Source organism: Macrobrachium nipponense, chromosome 41 (assembly GCF_015104395.2).
Source record: "Macrobrachium nipponense isolate FS-2020 chromosome 41, ASM1510439v2, whole genome shotgun sequence".
Classification (NCBI taxonomy): Eukaryota; Metazoa; Arthropoda; class Malacostraca; order Decapoda; family Palaemonidae; genus Macrobrachium; species Macrobrachium nipponense.
In genome coordinates, this window is record NC_061102.1 from 57,777,479 (window position 1) to 57,797,208 (window position 19,730).

Genomic DNA, 19,730 nt, shown 5'->3' on the forward strand with positions numbered 1-19,730 from the left:
GCATGCAGTGACTTGTGTTTTCCTGCCCAAAGTTCTTTGGCTCCTCACATCATAGAGAACATTCTTATGGGTTTTACTAGATTTATTCAACCTACCTTAGTCGTCACATCTATTGCATTGACACAAGCTATATTTGTAGAAACTAATATAATTAGCATTACCACTTATGATGATGCAATAATAGTCCTGCTCATAAATGAAAAGGCTTTAATATTGTCATCATGATACAAAGTGACACAACCAGCAATGACTTCGGACATGCATGGTGTTTTTAAGTATCTAAAGGCTTTCATTTTGCAGATATACCATATCATATGATATAATTTCCATTGCATTTTCATATTCTATAGTAAATGTAGCAAGGTCATGTGTTTTATTTTTTTGTTTTTTGTTGCTAAAAAAAGGAGAAATTCGACGAATAAAAGCTGAAGAAAATGGTTGCTTAACTTTTGTTGCCGATAGTACATCTCATCTGTTTGAATGTATTATTAACATATACAAATATAAATGGCATAACCATATTGGAATATTTATGTGGCTCTATGACTGTAAGCAATGAGCAGCGAGTTAGCTCTCTTTCACATGAGGACACTGGTGTCTGCCATTGGTGGTAAACACACACTAGTTGCATCCTATAGTTTCCAATGGAGCCTTTCATACGTGGCCACCTCAGTGTCCCAACCAGACAACTTCCGGGCAACTAACATTTCGGTGTCTTGCTCCCTCAACTAGTGGCAGAAACTGGCAGTTGCTGCCACTCACTGTAAAACATTGTTTCAAATGAAAGCTTTCATATGTAGCCACTGTTATACACCACCATCGCTCACTGGCCAGCCTCTCAAAACAAAACAAAAATTAATAAACCACCCATGCTCAAGCTTTTTGTCTGGTGTAATTCATTCTCTCATGTTTGTGACAGTCCCTGTGATGTCTCTCCTGACGTAGCTAAGAAGTTCTTCAAATGAGGGCTTGCTCATGTGAAAATTGTTGAAAAACTTCTTTTCATCAGCACACAAAGCCTTGAATAGTGCAAGATGCATTCCTCTTTCCATTCTTGATGATAATATGGGATGTACATGCAATTTCCTCTCTACAGAGCCTCTTCTATTTATTTTCTGCCAACAAGGCAACGAGAATGGGGGGTCTTCACTGGACGCCATTCTTCCAACTGACAAGGAGCAGTGTGTCGACGAGTCAGCAGCAACAACTTGAACAAGACAACCGGTGGTAGACACCAGTGGCAGACACCAGTGTCCTCATGTGAAAGAGAGCTTAGTGTCTGGCAACAAGAGGAAGTGTTGATACATTGCATGGCCACATTGGAGACACCAGTGACATGTGCAGCACATTAGTTGAAGCTGATCATCAGTGCAGACATGTCATCATCAAATGTGCTCATATAATTTACTTTAATAAAATTATTATTTGACAATACTTCTGTGAAGTTAGATAAAATACCAGTAATAAAAAGGCTGAATTCATGAGTTTAATAAAGGAATAATGGAGCAGAGTGAATTCTATAACCTACGCAACCTGTTTCAAATGTAATGATGATAAATTTTGTTAATATTTGCGTATGAGCTAAGGATTGTTCAATTTATTGCTCAACCTATAACAAACTTAAAAAAACCCATATTTCCAAAGGAAGATGCTCAGGGCTCTGTGTTTTTGTTAATATGCTGCATCGTGTGCGACAAGTGACAAGGTTTAGTGAGGTGGCAAATTGTCCTACTCCTTCTGTGTTGCCACCCACATAAGAATGATTAGGTTTCATAGTAAGCAGCAAGTTGCACTGTTCAAGCTACGTCGTTTGCTGCTTGCAGTGTGGCTGTACCCTAAGCTAGGCCAGGAAAGTTTTTAGCAACTGGCTGTAGCCCAGAACAAGAGAGAGAGAGAGAGAGAGATAATGAACTGACCTGTAAATGAGCGTGATGCCTTGGTCGACCCATTGATTCAGGGGCTCTAGCACGACAGGTGACCAACTGGAAGCTTTAGTTTCCGTGTGAATGTAAAAACCACGCTCTGGGTTTCTGCGGCCACTTCCTAGTGTTGGGTACCCATAGCTAGCTATAAAAAACAAATTGAATTAGATATACAGATATGATTCAATGACAGATATTTTATATATTATATATGATATATATATATATATATATATATTATATATGAATATAATATATATATAATACTATATATATATCATAATATAGAATATATATATATATATGTAATATATATATATTATATTACATATATAGTATATCTATATATATATACTATATATATATATATATATATATATATATATTATATATATATATATATATATTATATTATATATATATATATATATATATATATATATATAGATATATATATATTATATATATATTATATATATATATATATATATATATATTATATATATATACATATATATACTATAATATACATATATATATATATATATATATATATTATATATTATATATATATTATGATCAGATATGATTCAATGAGAAAGAGAAGGGGGAGAGAGAATCAAGCAAAAACTGAGTAACTCAACTTCAGAAATATTATAGGTGAAATTATCATTTTTGGTGAACTATTCAGTTATATTGAAGAATTCTGCCAAGAAAGCTACCCAACAGCTCCATGTACAAGTGTATAAATTGTAATGAAAAGCCTCCTTAATACACTGAAAAATCCTCCTACTGTAGGATGGTTGAACTTGTGTAATGTCTGTTGCCGAGAGGGCAGCGCGATTAGCGCCAATGTAGCCCACGTGCCTGCAACTCACTTGCAGTCACGCCTCTGTATAGACTGGACGTGTAATAAAGCACTCTAGTGACACACGGGTTTCCTTCTGTTTCATACATGGCGCAGTGAGTAGGATACATAAAGAATAATCATGTCTACACCAGGGAGACCATCTTTCACAGCAAGGAGGGCATGACGATCCTCCAGGGGTGCCCACAGTACTCCCGTCGGAGTGGCATCAAGATCACCAGCTCTGCAACATGTGGTTGCTGAGGGTCGCGATGCATCGCAAGCCCTAACGACCGTTTGGCTACAATGGAGAGTGGTTTTCATCTACAGAGCGGCCCCAGGGCCCCGGCCCTACTGCTACCAGAGAAGTGTGCTTTGGAAATGTCATCAGCCTTGGAAACGGTCCATGACACATTGGCTTAGGCTACATAAGCTTCAACCAGTGGATGCAATTCAACACATCAGGCTTCATTGCACCCCAGAGTTGCAACGTATGCTGGATGCCAGGTATAGTGATTAACAGTGGGCTAACTTGTCTCCAGAAGGGGCTTTGGATGCTATAGGGGCCATGGTTCTGTGTGCATCGAACCAGGCTGTGCATTGGGCTGAGTTCTTTGTGCGTATGCAAGGGCGTGAGGAGCCCATTAGTGAACATTTTGCAAAGTGCTCTCAAAAGGCCATGGACTGTGGCTTCCAGTGCCCTAGGTGTCTTTGTGATTTGTCTGAATATATGCTCATTAAAAAGGTTATGGTAGGTCTAAGGGATGAGATATTGAAAAGAGGCCTTTACAGGTCATGTGATTCTGTTTGTAGTGTAGATGCCCTAAGGGCAGTGTGTGCAACATACGAAGCAGCCCGCAAAGATGCATCCATGCCCCAGCATGACACATGGCATCAAGAGCCACGTGCGGCCGATGTGGAGACAGACCCCAGCCCCCCTGAGTGTGCAGCAATGAAGAGTAATGAGAGGGCCTCGGTTCCCATCAGTGCTCGTGTGTGTGGGAACTGCGGAGTGCAGCACGAGCCCAGAAAGGTATTGTGCCCAGAGAGAAATAGTGTTTGTCATGGCTGCCAAAAAATTGGCCACTTGAAACAGTTTCGTACAAGCAAGAATAAGATGGTGAATGATGCCCCTGCTTCATCAGTAACACTGGAGTCAGTCACTGCTGGGGTACAACCCAGTATGCAGCCTACTATACAAGTGGTAGTGTCTTCATCAGTGCATAGCCCTAGGCCTAAGGGTCACAGCCCTGTACGGGCTGTGGTAGACAATGGGGCCCAAGTGTGTGTTGCAGGCCCCACCCTGCTGTCGACCCTCGTTGAAAGGCCTACCCTTTCACGACGCTGTGGGGCCCTACATGACATTGCCAACATTAGATTGGAGTGTATGGGAACTGCCCCCCTTTGTGTCCAATATGGTAACAGGACAACCGTCCAAGAAGTGTACTTCATCAAGTCTGCGAAGTCATTCTTTCTTTCATTGGCTGCTTGCAAGGACCTTGACCTTGTGCCCCAGTCCTTTCCCCACCACTTACCAGTGTCAACAAGCCTTGCACTGGAACATGAGGTACTCACCCCCATTGGGCAGTCCTTGCCTAAGCCCTCATCCATACCCTTCCCACCAGTGGAGGAGAACGTCCTGAAGTTGGAACAGTTGCTCTTGCACCATTTTTCGTCATCGACATTCAATACAGAAAGGGATCCCCTCCCTGTCATAGAGGGCAACCCCCTATGCATGCCATACCCCAGCATCTGTGCCAAAGCATTGAGAATCAGAAGTGAAGATGCAGTTGGACCAGGACATCAAGAAAGGCATCATTGAGGAGGTACCGACTGGTGAAGCAACAGAATGGTGTGCGAGGATGGTCATTGTTGCCAAGAAGTCAGGTCAGCCCCGCCGCACTGTGGACTTTCAATGCCTCAAAGCCTCCTGCAGGAGAGAGACGCATCACACCCCTGCTCGTTTCGACATGATCTCAGGGGTACCCTTACATTCCTTTAAGATGGTGGCAGATGTGCACTGGGGTTTCCACCAGGTGGAGTTAGATGAAGAAAGCCGCAAACTCACAGCCTTTATCACTCCCTGGGGTCGTTATCGGTACAGAAGAACACCCATGGGACACTGTTCAGCTTCAGATGCCTACACCAAGAGGTTTGATGACGCCATCAAGGACATTCCCCGAAAACACAAGTGTGTGGATGATACTCTTCTATATGACAACAGCATCGAAGAGGCCTTCAGGAACACGTATAATTTCTTGGATACATCATACTATAATGGGCGTAATGTCTGTCTGTCTGTCTGTCATTCAATCACGGCCAAACGGCTGGTCAGATGGGCATGAAACTTGGCAGGGTTATGGTGGGGACCCATAAGATGGTTTGTAATGGGGTTTCATGCAACCTACCCCCCTCCTTTGTAGGGGGTGGGGGTGAGAAGGGATTCCCTGAAATGGAGCTGTTTCTGGCCATGAAACGAGGCTGGTTATTCTGTACAACTTTCCTGGAGAAAGTCGCGAATATTTCAGCTCGGACACACTAGAAGATGAAAATTATCGTCAATATCTGCAAGATTTTTTGAATAACTTAAATCCATCGGTACTGCCAGTGCACAAAATAACGTTGAAGAAGTACTGCCAGGTAATGTTGCTTCGGAATTTTGATCCTGCCAATGGACATTGCAACGGAATGAGGTACACCGTTATGGAGCTAAACTCCCATGTCATCGAAGCAGTGATAGCAACGGGCCCTCACCCATGTTCACGCATGGCCAACTGTATGTGGCGATGAGCAGAGCAACTGACTCTGCCAACTTGAAATTAAGTTGTGGACAAACTGATAATATTGTGTACAGAGAGGTTCTGTAGTAGGTATGTATAAAAATCACCCTTATTTTAATATTGCTGAACAAATAGTACATATAAATTTTTCACTTCTGCACCCGTATTTTACCACCCATCGTAGATGGGTAAGTTTGCTAGTGTGCCAAAAAGGGAATAATCCTCAAGCCAGAGAAATTCAGCTTCTGCCGAAAAGAAGTGAGCTTCGTCGTATTGCAGCCGGGATGGGATTCCTATTGGCCCACAGAGGAGAATCTAGCTGCCATACGGAGATTCCCTATGCCTGACAACCCCTCGGTCACTGACATCAGGTCATGGTTTGGCTTTGTCAACCAGTTGGCACCCTTCCGTGCCACCGCCCCGCTGATGGAACCCTTCAGAGACCTCCTGAAGAAGTCTGCAAGCAAGAATGTCTGCTGAGATAACCTACAAGAGAGATTCCGCCAAGCTGGCCAAGGATGGGCTGGTATACTATGACAAGACCCGACCTACAGCAGCCCTAACAGATTGGAGCAGAGATGGGATCGGGTTTGTTATTCTGCAGCAGTACTGTGCTTGTACCTCAGCTGATGTCCCATTCTGCTGCAAGGGTGGGTGGCGTATTACCCTATGTGGGAGCCGTCACGTATCACAAGCTGAGGCTGGGTATGCTGCTGTTGAGGAAGAGGACTTAGCTGTCATGTGGTGTCTCAAGGAGGCCAGGCTACTCCTGTTGGGCTGCCCCAACTTATTGATCGTGACCGACCACCGCCCGCTGGTCAAGCTCCTGGGTGATAGAGAGCTGAAGGATAGATATACTGAACCCAAGACTCTTCCGTCTCAAGGAGAAAACCCTGCAATACAGGTTCCAGGTAAGATACCTACCAGGGAAGAGGCACTGCGCTGCTGACTTCTTATCACGTTTCCCTGCTCTCCGTTGTGAACCAGATGACCCCTTGTCGCTGCTTCAGCCACTGCCCTTGAACAAGAATGCCTCATACTTGACGAGGAGAAGGTCAAAGTAGCAGCCTCTAAAGACCCTGTATACCAGTTGTTGGTAGCTAAAGTGGCAGCAAATGACTGGCACCCGCAGAAGGCACAGGTGTTGGCCTGCCTACGTCAGTTCTACGCAGTTAGGGACAGGTTATCTATGGTAGAAGACCTGATAGTCTACACTTATGAGCAAGGATGCCCACGTCTGCTCATCCCAGAGGAACTGCACCTTCAAGTCATCACAGGCCTTCACGCAGGACATCAGGGGGTGGACTCCATGCTTGGGCAATCAGTTTACTGGCCAGGCATGGAAGGTGACCTGCAGAGCCACAGGGATGGATGTGCTTCTTGTGATATACATGCTCCATCACAACTTTCTGAACCATTAGTACTCACAGCACCCCCAGATTACCCATTCCAGTCAACGGTCGTGGACATGCTACAGTTGGAGGGCCATATGTACATGGCCTATGCAGACAGGCTCACCAGGTGGCTGGAAGTCGCACACTTTCCACATGGTACAACGTCATCAAGAATCATATCAGTGTTGAGGACGTACTTCAAAGGATGGGGAGCACCAGAGCTAATCTTGACAGATGGGGCCACAAACCTCATTAGCGAAGAGACCACATCATTCTTCAGAAAATGGGTGGTTACTGTACGCCACCGACAGTATCTCATTAGGCTGGATGGAAGCGGTCGAGTGTCACTCAGAAACAGGAAGCACCTGAAAGTGATAAAACGTCAGCCCCCAACGTCGTCAGCCACTTCCCCACACCCAGACCCCGCTCCACCTCGTCCAAAAAGGCGGACAGTACAACCCTCATGGATGGGCGAGTATGTCATGGGTGATGTTGAGTGTTAACCCATGCTCATGCTTGTGCCACTGTAAAATTGTCTTATATTGTCCCTCGTGCTTTTCTTGTCTTCCATTTTTGATAAGCCGAACTGGCTACAATTAATTTTTGCAGACATATTTTTATGCATATTCATGTTGCTGCCATGTATGTCAATTTATGCTGTGACACCTGTGAATTAACCATTGCATTTTTCCTGTAAGATATTTTTTTCTTGCATATTTTCTTTGTGTGTATATATATGTATTTAATACATATTTGATTATTGCCATCACTGATAATTGACATTTAATATTATGCCATTCTGCCATGCCATAATCTTAGTGGGGGGGGGGGGGGATGTAGGATGGTTGAACTTGTATAACGTCTGTTGACGAGAGGGCAGCGCGATTGGCGCCAATGTAGCCTGCGTGTCTGCAACTCACTTGCAGTCACGCCTCTGTATAGACTGGACGTGTAATAAAGCACTCTAATGACACACGGGTTTCCTTCTGTTTCCTACATGGTGCAGTGAGTAGGATACATACAGAATAATCATGTCTACACAAGGGAGACCATCTTTCGTGGCAAGGAGGGCACGACGCTCCTTCAGGGGTGCCCACAGTACTCCTGTCGGAGTGGTGTCAAGATCACCAGCTCTGCCACATGTGGTTGCCGAGGGTCGAGATGCATTGCAAGCCCTTAACGACCGTTTGGCTACAATGGCGAGTGGTTTGCATCTACAGAGGAGCCCATTAGTGAATATTTTGCAAAGTGCTCTCAAAATGCCATGGACTGGTGCTTCCAGTGCCCTAGGTGTCATTGTGATTTGTCTGAATATATGCTCATTAGAAAGCTTATGGTAGGTCTAAGGGATGAGATATTGAAAAGAGACCTTTACAGGTCATGTGATTCTGTTTGTAGTGTAGATGCCCTAAGGGCAGTGTGTGCAACATACGAAGCAGCCCGTAAAGATGCATCCATGCCCCAGCATGACACATGGCATCAAGAGCCACGTGCGACCGATGGGGAGACAGACCCCAGCCCCCCTGAGTTTGCAGCAATGAAGAGTAATGAGAGGGCCTCGGTTCTCGTCAGTGCTCGTGTGTGTGGGAACTGCGGAGTGCAGCACGAGCCCAGAAAGGTGTTGTGCCCAAAGAGAAATAGTGTTTGTCATGGCTGCCAAAAAATTGGCCACTTGAAAAAGTTTTGTACAAGCAAGAAGAAGATGGTGAATGATGCCCCTGCTTCAACAGTAACACTGGAGTCAGTCACTGCTGGGGTACAACCCAGTATGCAGCCTACTTTACAAGTGGTAGTGTCTTCATCAGTGCACAGCCCTAGGCCTCAGGGTCACAGCCCTGTATGGGTTGTGGTAGACAATGGGGCCCAAGTGTGTGTTGCAGGCCCCACCCTGCTGTCGACCCTCTTTGAAAGGCCTACCCTTTCACGATGCTGCGGGGCCCTACGTGACATTGCCAACATTAGATTGGAGTGTATGGGAACTGCCCCCCTTTGTGTCCAATATGGTAACAGGACAACCGTCCAAGAAGTGTACTTCATCAAGTCTGCGAGGTCATTCTTTCTTTCATTGGCTGCTTGCAAGGACCTTGGCCTTGTGCCCCAGTCCTTTCCCCACCACTTACCGGTGTCAACAAGCCGCGCGCTGGAGCATGAGGTACTCACCCCCCTTGGGCAGTCCTTGCCTAAGCCCTCATCCATACCCTACCCACCAGTGGAGGAGAACGTCCCGAAGTTGGAGCAGTGGATCTTGCGCCATTTTTCATCATCGACATTCAATACAGAAAGAAATCCCCTCCCTGTCATGGAGGGCAACCCCCTATGCCTGCCACACCCCAGCATCTGTGCCAAAGCATTGGGAATCAGAAGTGAAGATGCAGTTGGACCAGGACATCAAGAAAGGCATCATTGAGGAGGTACCGACTGGTGAAGCAACAGAATGGTGTGCGAGGATGGTCATTGTTGCCAAGAAGTCAGGTCAGCCCAGCTGCTGGACTTTCAACGCCTCAATGCCTCCTGCAGGAGAGAGACGCAGCACACCCCTGCTCGTTTCAACATGATCTCAGAGGTTTCCACCAGGTGGAGTTAGATGAAGAAAGCCGCAAACTCACAGCCTTTATTACTCCCTGGGGTCATTATCGGTACAGAAGAACACCCATGAGACACTGTTCAGCTTTAGATGCTTACACCAAGAGGTTTGATGACGCCATCAAGGACATTCCCCGAAAACACAAGTGTGTAGAGGATACTCTTCTATATGACAACAGCGTCGAAGAAGCCTTCAGGCACACGTATAATTTCTTGGACACACCATACTATAATGGGCGTAATGTCTGTCTGTCTGTCTGTCATTCAATCACGGCCAAACGGCTGGTCAGATGGGCATGAAACTTGGCAGGGTTATGGTGGGGACCCCTAAGATGGTTTGTAATGGGGTTTCATCCAACCTACAACCCTTTGTAGGGGGTGGGGGTGAGAAGGGATTCCCTGAAACGGAGCTGTTTCTGGTCGTGAAACGGGGCTGGTTATTCCCGTAGACTTGGTTACTTTACGAATTTTCATACATAATATCTGTACAACTTCTCCGGAGAAAGTCGCGAATATTTCAGCTCGGACACAATAGAAGATGAAAATTATCGTCAATATTCGCAAGACTTCTTAATAACTTAAATCCATCGGGACTGCCAGTGCACAAAATAACGTTGAAGAAGTACTGCCCGGTAATGTTGCTTTGGAATTTCGATCCTGCCAATGGACATTGCAACGGAACGAGGTACACCATTATGGAGCTAAACTCCCACGTCATCGAAACAGTGATAGCAACGGGCCCTCACACCGGCAAATGTCTGTTCATCCCCTGGATTCCTCTGATGCCTTCGGACAACCAGTTTCCGTTCCAGTTACGGCGCAGGCAGTTTCCCATCAACCTGGCCTTCTCATTCACTGCAACACAGGTCGCAGGGCCAGACTTTGGATCGTGTTGGTGTGTTTCTGCCGTCACCCATGTTCACGCATGGCCAACTGTATGTGGCGATGAGCAGAGCAACTGACCCTGTCAACTTGAAATTAAGTTGTGGACAAACTGATAATATTGTGTACAAAGAGTTTCTGTAGTAGGTATGTATAAAAATCGCCCTTATTTTAATATTGCTGAACAAATAGTACTTATTAATTTTTCACTTCTGCATCCGTATTTTATCCCCCATCGTAGATGGGTAAATTTGCTAGTGTGCCAAAAAGGGAATAATCCTCAAGCCAGAGAAATTCAGCTTCTGCCGAAGAGAAGTGAGCTTCGTCGGATTCCAGCCAGGATGGGATTCCTATAGGCCCACAGAGGAGAATCTAGCTGCCATACGGAGATTTCCTATGCCTGACAACCCCTTGGTCACGAACATCAGGTCATGGTTTGGCTTTGTCAACCAGTTGGCACCCTTCTGTGCCTGGAAAGTGACCTGCAGAGCCACAGGGATGGATGTGCCTCTTGTGATATACATGCTCTATCACAACCTGCTGAACCATTAGTACTCACAGTACCCCCAGATTACCCATTCCAGTCAATGGTGGTTGACATGCTACAGTTGGAGGGCCATATGTACATGGCCTATGCAGACAGGCTCACCGGGTGGCTGGAAGTCGCACACTTTCCACATGGTACAACGTCATCAAGAATCACATCAGTGTTGTGGACGTACTTCACAAGATGGGTAAGCACCAGAGCTAATCTCGACAGATGGGGCCACAAACCTCATTAGCGAAGAGACCACATCATTCTTCAGAAAATGGGTGGTTACTGTACGCCACAGACAGTATCTCATTAGGCTAGATGGATAAGCCGAACTGGCTACAATTAATTTTTGGAGACATATTTTTATGCATATTCATGTTGCTGCCATGCATGTTAATTTATGCTGTGGCACCTGTGCATTAACCATTGCATTTTTCCTGTAAGATATTTTTTCTTGCTTATTTTCTTTGTGTATATATATGTATTTAATACATATTTGCTTATTGCCTACACTGATTATTTACATTTAATATTATGCCATTCTGCCATGCCATAATGTTAGGGGGGGGGGATGTAGGATGGTTGAACTTGTGTAATGTCTGTTGACAAGAGGGCAGCGCGATTGGCGCCAGTGTAGCCCGTGTGTCTACAACTCACTTGCAGTCCCGCCTCTGTATAGACTGGACGTATAATAAAGCACTCTAATGACACACGGGTTTCCTTCTGTTTCCTACACCTACTAATCGTTTGAAAAAGAGAACAAATATCATTCCATTTAAAAGCTGAGAATGACCATTAGGTTAAGCAGCTGTGGAAGACTGATGCGTGATTTAATCATTGAGAACCTGCCTCCTTTCCAAAGTGAGGAATAATAAAGGAAAAGCACAATATATTCACCTGGTGATTCAGATTTCCAGTCTGTATATCTGTTCAGCTTAGCAAAATTTTTCCTGCTGTCTTTGTGAAGTTGATATTTTTGTTTCAAAAGGAAGAAGTATATCCCACTGCCTCAGCAATTAAGGCTGATGTAAATTTACTTAGAGGCAATTATAGTAGTGGGTAAGGATGTTCCTTTGTAAAGCGTCATAAACGGGTCTGACGAAATCATTCCAGATAATGTAGGAAAAGGTCTAACACGAAGTTCTGAACTAAAAAAAGCTCTCTACCCTGAAGGAGGCTTCAATGAATAATCCTGGAAACGAAATTATCAGATAAATGGGAGTCATAAACGCTACATTTGTGAAGTTTCGCTCAGCTGTGGTAGTCAATGTTTAACCTTTTCAAAATAACAAAGGAGAGGAAATCAAATCTAACTCAATCCTCAACACCTGGCGCACAGTGAACCAAACTGCCAACTTTCTCATGAAGAAAACCCGTTGAGCATTTGAAGCAGACAGATATTGATGTGTATGATCTTAGCTTAACAATTTGAGAAAGTAATCCGTCTTTTAGGAAGCTGCTAAGGAAACAAACAACACCAGAGTTTTCCTTACTGTTGTAAGCAAATTCGGCACATCCGCTCGCTGCCGTTGGGAGGAGAGCGCTGCAAGACAAAACAGGAGATTCTGTTGGCCCTGAAAATAGAAGGAGCGAGAAAAAAAGACGTTATTTTGAATATAATCTTTGATGATCCTTGATCATACTTATCACATTTGTTCTTCCCAGTTTATCTCCTTGTAAAGCTATTACATATCTGTATTTCTCTAACACCTGAATTAACTTGTTTCTATTTTCTAGAAAATCTATTTTATTCACTTCCTAACTTATTTTAGATTTTTGGCCATTTATAGAGAAAAAATGCTTTTTTTCTACCGTTAGTAAAGGATTGTAAATATATGCCCGCATATAGTGTTAGTCTGTTATCTGAATAGTTTTGGACATAGACTTTGCAGGTACCACCATCCATGTGGACTAGTGAATCATCCATTCTGATAAAGTCTGGCAATTCTTCATTGAATAATAGAATATCTTTATCTTTCACATCCTCCTTTGATCGCAAATAAATTTTTTAAAAACACTTTGGATGCAAAGTTACTGCTCTATTAAGTATAAATTGTACTTTATTATCATCAGCTGTGTCTGAAAAATAGCAAAGTTCTGTATCTCCAGTGGTTTCTTCTGTTACTTCTATTATACGATTTATATCTGATTTATTTATTTGTTTAAGAGCAATACTTCATTTTATATTTTCCCTTCACTTTCACAACTCATTACTACATTACTATAGGCGCCTTGATTTTAATTAGATTTAGTGTTTTGGTCGTCACAGTTATCTCTATCTGAGCATATATCATCTGTATGTGCACTTCTTAATTCGGTATTCTCTAATTGTGAGAAGTCCCCTTTTTTATCTGTTTCCACCTTATTTTCCTTTTTCTTGTCACTTATCTGTTCCTCCCACATGTCTGTCTAGCTTGTCGAAACTATCTCGGAAAAATTGATCAGATTTGGGTGAGAATTTTCTTTGTCAAGTGAACAACATACGCTCTTCTGATTATCCTGTTTCAAGCTAATCTTTCCTTCACTACTATCTAATATTATTCCACATCTCCTCATTAAATTAAATGAGAACAATACTTGTCCAGGAAAAAATCTGTCTTCTAAAACTAGAAAACTTTCAAAAATTTGTCTGCCAAAATATCTATTTTTAGTTTCACATTCCCCAGACCTTTAATCTATTTCTGTGCTATTCCTTTTATTGCTCTACTTTGACCCTGAATCTGAGTTTCTGAAATTTATTGGAATCTTTACAATAGGCAGATTGTTTATGCTTATATCTTCTTCTCTCATGGAAAATACTACTTCTTTGCTATGTAAATAGGAAAATGCGGATGAAACTTCATTTCGTATTGTAACTGATTCTCCTTTTTCTCTTACATCACCCTGAAGGGATTTACTTTCCTTTCTCTCTAAAGGGGTTAATTGTCACTGACTTGATGACGTACTTGTATTTGGGTGACTGTTACTATTATTGACAAGCTCCCTATTGGCTTCCTTAGTATTGAACTAACAGTTTTTAGTTAAATGCCCGACCTTTTTGCAAACTGCACAGATTCTAGGCTTTCTGCATTCGTTAGTGGAATGATGGGTATACCCGCAGTTATCACATGATGATTTTGGTCTAGCTCCTTGAGCTTGATTATTCACTGGCATTGAATGGTTCGTGTTTGAATATTGACCATTTCTTGATTGATTCTGTCCTCCATTCTGGGTTGGATTCCATTTTTTCCCATTATTTTGAGCATATTTCCCTTGAAAGGAAGTTTGTCTATTCCCTAATTGTCTGGAATTATCGTTACACTTGTTACTTCTTTTATAAGAACCATTTTTCTGCCTTTCCTTTTAGTTTTAGCTTCTGTTATCCCTACATATTCCTTAGAAAAGTTGATCTCTTTACTTTGGATTTCATGTCTCATCAATATTAATGTTGTAAGGCTATCATTCTTTGGATCAATTTTAACCCTCTGGAAAGCTTCCTTTTCCTTTTCTCCAAGGTCATTATACATGGTTCCAAATGACAAATAATTCAAGACATGCCTTAAGCTAACTAAATCATCTTCGTCATCACCGAAATCATCCCTGTTTCCTATGGTGATACTAGTTTTCTGCAAATCTTCCACTACTTTGTGTATCGATTCTTCAACATCTGTATGAAGATTAGCTATTGACTCTCCATCATAATGTTGTGTACGAAATGTGTTAATATTATATAATACATCACTTTGACTTACTGATTCCCATATTGATAAACAAATTCGTTTAAATGTGGTTATTTTGCTGAATCTGACTGAATTCAAAGTCCTATGTGCATCACCTCTTTCTGAACTAACGAGAAGCAAGGCTTCGTTAATTTGAGCGCTTTCATTCGTTTTTCCCCCTGTACATATGCGACTGTCTGCATCAGCTAACCACAGATTCACAGAGTATGATTCTAGTCTATTTTTGTCAGGGTTTGAACTATCTACTCTTCCACAGAAAAGAGTGGCTTGTGTAATGATTACTGCCTGTGTCATTGTTCTCAATTGAAGTGTGTCAGTATAATTATTATTGTTGTAATATTTGTGTTATTAGTATTAGTACTTCCTTGAGTTAATGATATTCGTGAATTCGGCACTAGAATTCGGCTACGCCTGTCTGGTGTCGGTCGTAAATTGTATGGGCTATTCTAAACAGTATTCAATAGTTCACAAAAAGATTTTGCATAGTGTTAAATATATCTATCTATTAAACATCTATCAGAAAAATAAATAAGACATTTTTGAGAGAATAATAAAAGTTTTTTATACCTTCTTATAGAGAGAGAATAAATAAAACTTTCCAACAAGACTTACTTATTTTCTGTTGTGTCGTTCAGTTTTAACTGTGGTTTGTGATAAGTCTCTATTGAATTATTCTCCTCACTTTTCTGCAGGGAATATTGTTTCTTAGCCGTGGGGTTTTCTAAGCGATGATGTTTGTAAATATTATTTCCACTACCCGCTGCTTATGTTTTCAGCTTCTGTAAATGCTGACGTCTGTAAGCGGGAATGTTATGTTAATGTACCTCACCATCTGTTATTCTTACATGTTTCGTCCTTCACTAGTTGTGACTCGCGGTTGTTTTCAAATTTTTGTATGTGTCACACTTCACCTGTTTTGTCTTTCTTTGGATCCTTTTCAGCTGCCACCTGTGTATTGCTTTTGCGCTCATTTCTTTTATAAATTGCAGATACTCTGGATTCTTGTAGTAAATCTCTCAAAAGCTGTCTCAGGAAGCTACGTAGATACAGCACAGTTTACTGACTTCATTAACACAAAGTATATATGCACTTTTGGGACATAGATTTAGTTAGTATTGAGGGTTGTATGGCTCTGCTAGCGTCCACTTAAGGCGAAGTGTAGTAATATGACGACGTGTCGAAGTATGAAACCTTTCTTACCCACGGCTGGTAAGGCGCAAGACTGTGCCCTCTGGATGCTCTATGGCTTCTCTGTTTTGGCCTCTTCAGTCGACATTTCTCCAAAGAAATGTCTCCTCCTTTTAGTAGGTGGTCTTTTCTGTTGCCACCTTCTGGTACTTCCTCATTGGTTGGTGACTAATGACAACGTCCCATTGTACCACTTTTTTCGGCAGTAATTAATTTCAGCACCTCCTTTGCTTGGCGTGATTAATGACATAGCCAGAAGTGTCTGGAGCTTTATTGTAGAGTAGCTGAATGCAATATTTTTAGTTGCCACTAGCACGTTAAACCCTTCCGCTTGTTTGGGTTATTGTTGTCGCCAGAACCGTCTAGCTTCCGCTGGCCGGTCAAGGGTTAATCTGGAGCTTTATCGTAGAGCAGCCAAATGCATTTTTAATTGCTGCTAGCATGATATTCACATCCGTTGTTTAACACAACTTTCTCTTTCTCTCTTTTTATATCTACCCTATTTTCCCTACACTAATACAGGGGGTCCTCGAGTTACGACGTTGATCCGTTCTTAAGGAAAAATACCACATGATTTAATGTAAATACCTATCAATAACAACGAGAGAACAATTCCTTACCTTTATTAATTTGATTGGCTTGCACACTGGAGAGGAAGCTGCGGTGCTGGAGAGACTGGGGGAGGTTAGTGAAGAGAAAAAGAACCTCCAGAAGATGCTGGAGATGCTGAGGCAGGTGATTCTTAAGGTGAGGCAGAACATACTACTGGAGATGCTGAGGCAGGTGATTCTTGAGGTGAGGCAGAACATACTACTGGAGATGTTGGGGCAGGTGAGTCTTTAGGTGAGGCAGAACCTACAGAAGGTGCTGGAGATACTGGGGCAGGTGAGTCTGGGTTAGCAGAACATTCAGAAGGTGCTGGAGATTGTGGGGCAGGCGAGTCTGGATTAGCAGAGGCAGCTGAGGTAGAGGGTACAGGATCTCCTGCAGGCCTCTCTACCTTCTTAAAATACTGCTCCAGGTTAGTCTGAACAGAGAGCGACCTCTTTTCATCCAAGATCTCCTTGTAACACTGCATCAAATCCATGACGCCTCTGGAAACCCTAGTGAACCTGTCCAAGTTGGGATCCTGAGCCTCAAAAGTTGACAACGCTTGCTGCAACTCTGCAAAACCTCTTGTCAAGTCCTGCCTTGTGAAAGCCTTATTAGGCTCTGGGGTGGGTGCTTCTTCTTCTTCCTCTATCATCTGCTTCTCCAGTTGTATCAGGTCCTCAGCAGATAACTCCTCGCCATGAGACTCCAGCAGCTCTGTAACATCATCAACCTCCATCTCCAAATTGATTTCCTTACTCAGGGCAACAACGTTCTTGACAACTAGCTGAACTGTGTCCTCAAACCCATGGAAATCATTCACAAATTGAGGACAAATTTTCTTCCAGACACCATTCATGTTTGTTTGCTTAACCTCCTCCCAGGAATTAGCAATGTTCTTTACAGCATCAAGGATGTTGTAGGATTTCCAAAAGTCCTTCAGAGTCAAGTCCTTCTTGGTTTCAGTTGCCTGTAAAGCCATAGCAATTGTCCTTCGTAGGTAGTAGGCCTTGAACGAAGCAATCACTCCTTGGTCCATAGGCTGTAAAAGGGCCGTGGTATTAGGTGGAAGGTAAACCACCTTGACATTAGGGTTGAAGTCTCCCAGCTGGGCAGGGTGTCCAGGGGCATTGTCCAGCACTAGCAACACCTTAAAGGGGATACCCTTGGAGGCGCAATACCGCTCCACACTTGGAACAAAATGGTTTACGAACCAGTCCTCAAACACTGCAAGTGTCACCCATGCCTTCTTGTTGGACTTCCAAATTACTGGTAGTTGACCCTTCCAAATGCCCTTGAGTGCCCTTGGATTTTCAGCCTGATACACCAACAAGGGCTTCAGTTTGAAGTCGCCAGCAGCATTACCCCAAGAAGTAAAGTTAGCCTCTCCTTGCTGGCTTTATGACCGGGTGTGCTGACTTCTCCTCCTTGGCGATGTAAGTGCGGTTAGGCATACGTTTCCAAAACAAACCTGTCTCGTCTACGTTAAACACTTGCTGAGCAGAATAACCCCCCTCCTTAATTATCTCAGACAACGCTTTAGGAAATTCACTCGCTGCTTTCTCATCCCCACTAGCAGCTTCACCTTGCACTTTAAGGTTATGGTAATTGGCCCGAGCCTTAAATCGCATAAACCAACCCCTACTAGCCACAAACTCTTCACTTTCACTTCCCTCCCCCTTTTCTTTTTTCAACGCTTCAAACAATCTTTTCGCCTTCTCCTGAATCACCATAAGGCTGACTGGGATACGCCGTTGATTTTGGTCTTCCAACCAAAGCACCAATAACCTTTCCATTTCAATTATTAGACCACTACGCTGCTTAGTTATCACTGTCGCTTTCATAGGAGCAGATCCTTTCACATGTTCAACGATGCGCTCTTTATCTTTGATAATGGTAGCAACGGTCGAACGGCTAAGGCCAAGCGAGCGGCCAATGTTTGTTGGCGTTTCTCCCTTCTCAGATCGCTTTATAATGTCCACTTTAATTTCCATGGTGATGGCCTTTCTTTTCTTCGATGCACTACCATCAGAAGAGTCCGCCTTGCGCTTGGGAGCCATAACAAAGAGCAAAAAGTTACAAAAACGATACAACACGAGGGAGAGAGAGGCAGTGTAAACAACCAAAATGGCATATGGGCGAGGAATGAGCGTAGCGAAGCGACGCTGTCCTCTCCCCCACAAAGCGTATTCTTCCGCCGTGCGCCCGGAACTAGTTCACGTTTGTTTACGTTGCTTACGACGCTAAACCGCGTAAGACGGAACGACGCAAAATATTATTTTTTATATTTTTATGGGGGCGCGTTCGTAACCACGAAACATCGTAAGTCGAGACTGGCGTAACCCGAGGACTTACTGTATTACATATGTATGTTATATATATATATTATATAATAGATATTTATATTTTATATAATATTATATATATATAATATATATATATATTTATATATATATTATTTATAAAAATATATATATATATATATAATATAGATACATATATATAGATACATATAAGATATATATATATATATATATATATATATAATATATATATATATATATATATATATATAATTATATATATATATGATATATATATATATATATATAGTATATATATATATATATCTATAAATATATATATATATATAAAATATATATATATATATATATCACGACCTGATCTTGAAAAAAATTTCTTAGACAAAGAGTAACAACATACCAGTAGTAGTGGACAGGGGGAAAGGTATCCAGATTCTTCCAAGGAATTTTTGCAGTGGTGTCTTCCGAATCTTGGCCTTCATTCCGTAATACACCACATCACCTTCTTGAAGGATGGGACCTCCTCTCCTCTGGCAGAACTTTGCTGTTTTTAAAAAAGTAAATTGTGACTGACTGGTATATTCGTTGTCCATTATTACTACTACTACTACTATTATTATTATTACAGCTGTCCCTCGGTGTTTGTGAGGTATGTGTACCACACCCACAAGTGAATACTGAAAATCCGTGAAAGAAACTCCCTCTAGAAATGCTTATAACTGCCTGTTTTAATAGTTAAAACACCAAATGTACCTTAACTATCATCCTAACACATTTAGTCATAAATATAATATGAAAATACACTAATTGCTCGAAGAAAAAGACCGTGAATAAGCGGGGTGACTATATTATTATTATTATTTTATTATTATTATTCATAATAACAGGGACAATTTAGAATTAGCCAAAAGTCCATTAACCTGTTTATCAGGCTTCATAATAATAATAATATATGTTGCATCAGA

General features: G+C 42.3%; 1 protein-coding gene across 1 annotated transcript in view; it reads right to left on the reverse strand.

Annotated features, from left to right (window-relative positions):
- The window catches only part of LOC135212783 (uncharacterized), a 160,388-nt gene that overhangs the window by 19,818 nt on the left and 120,840 nt on the right, over positions 1 to 19,730 (reverse strand). The window contains exons 4-6 of the mRNA XM_064246559.1: positions 19,166 to 19,309; positions 12,437 to 12,517; positions 1,917 to 2,067 (exon numbers count right to left, since the gene is read on the reverse strand). Of these exons, the coding sequence (XP_064102629.1) occupies positions 1,917 to 2,067; positions 12,437 to 12,517; positions 19,166 to 19,309 (376 nt within the window). The remainder of the gene's footprint in view (positions 1 to 1,916; positions 2,068 to 12,436; positions 12,518 to 19,165; positions 19,310 to 19,730) is intronic.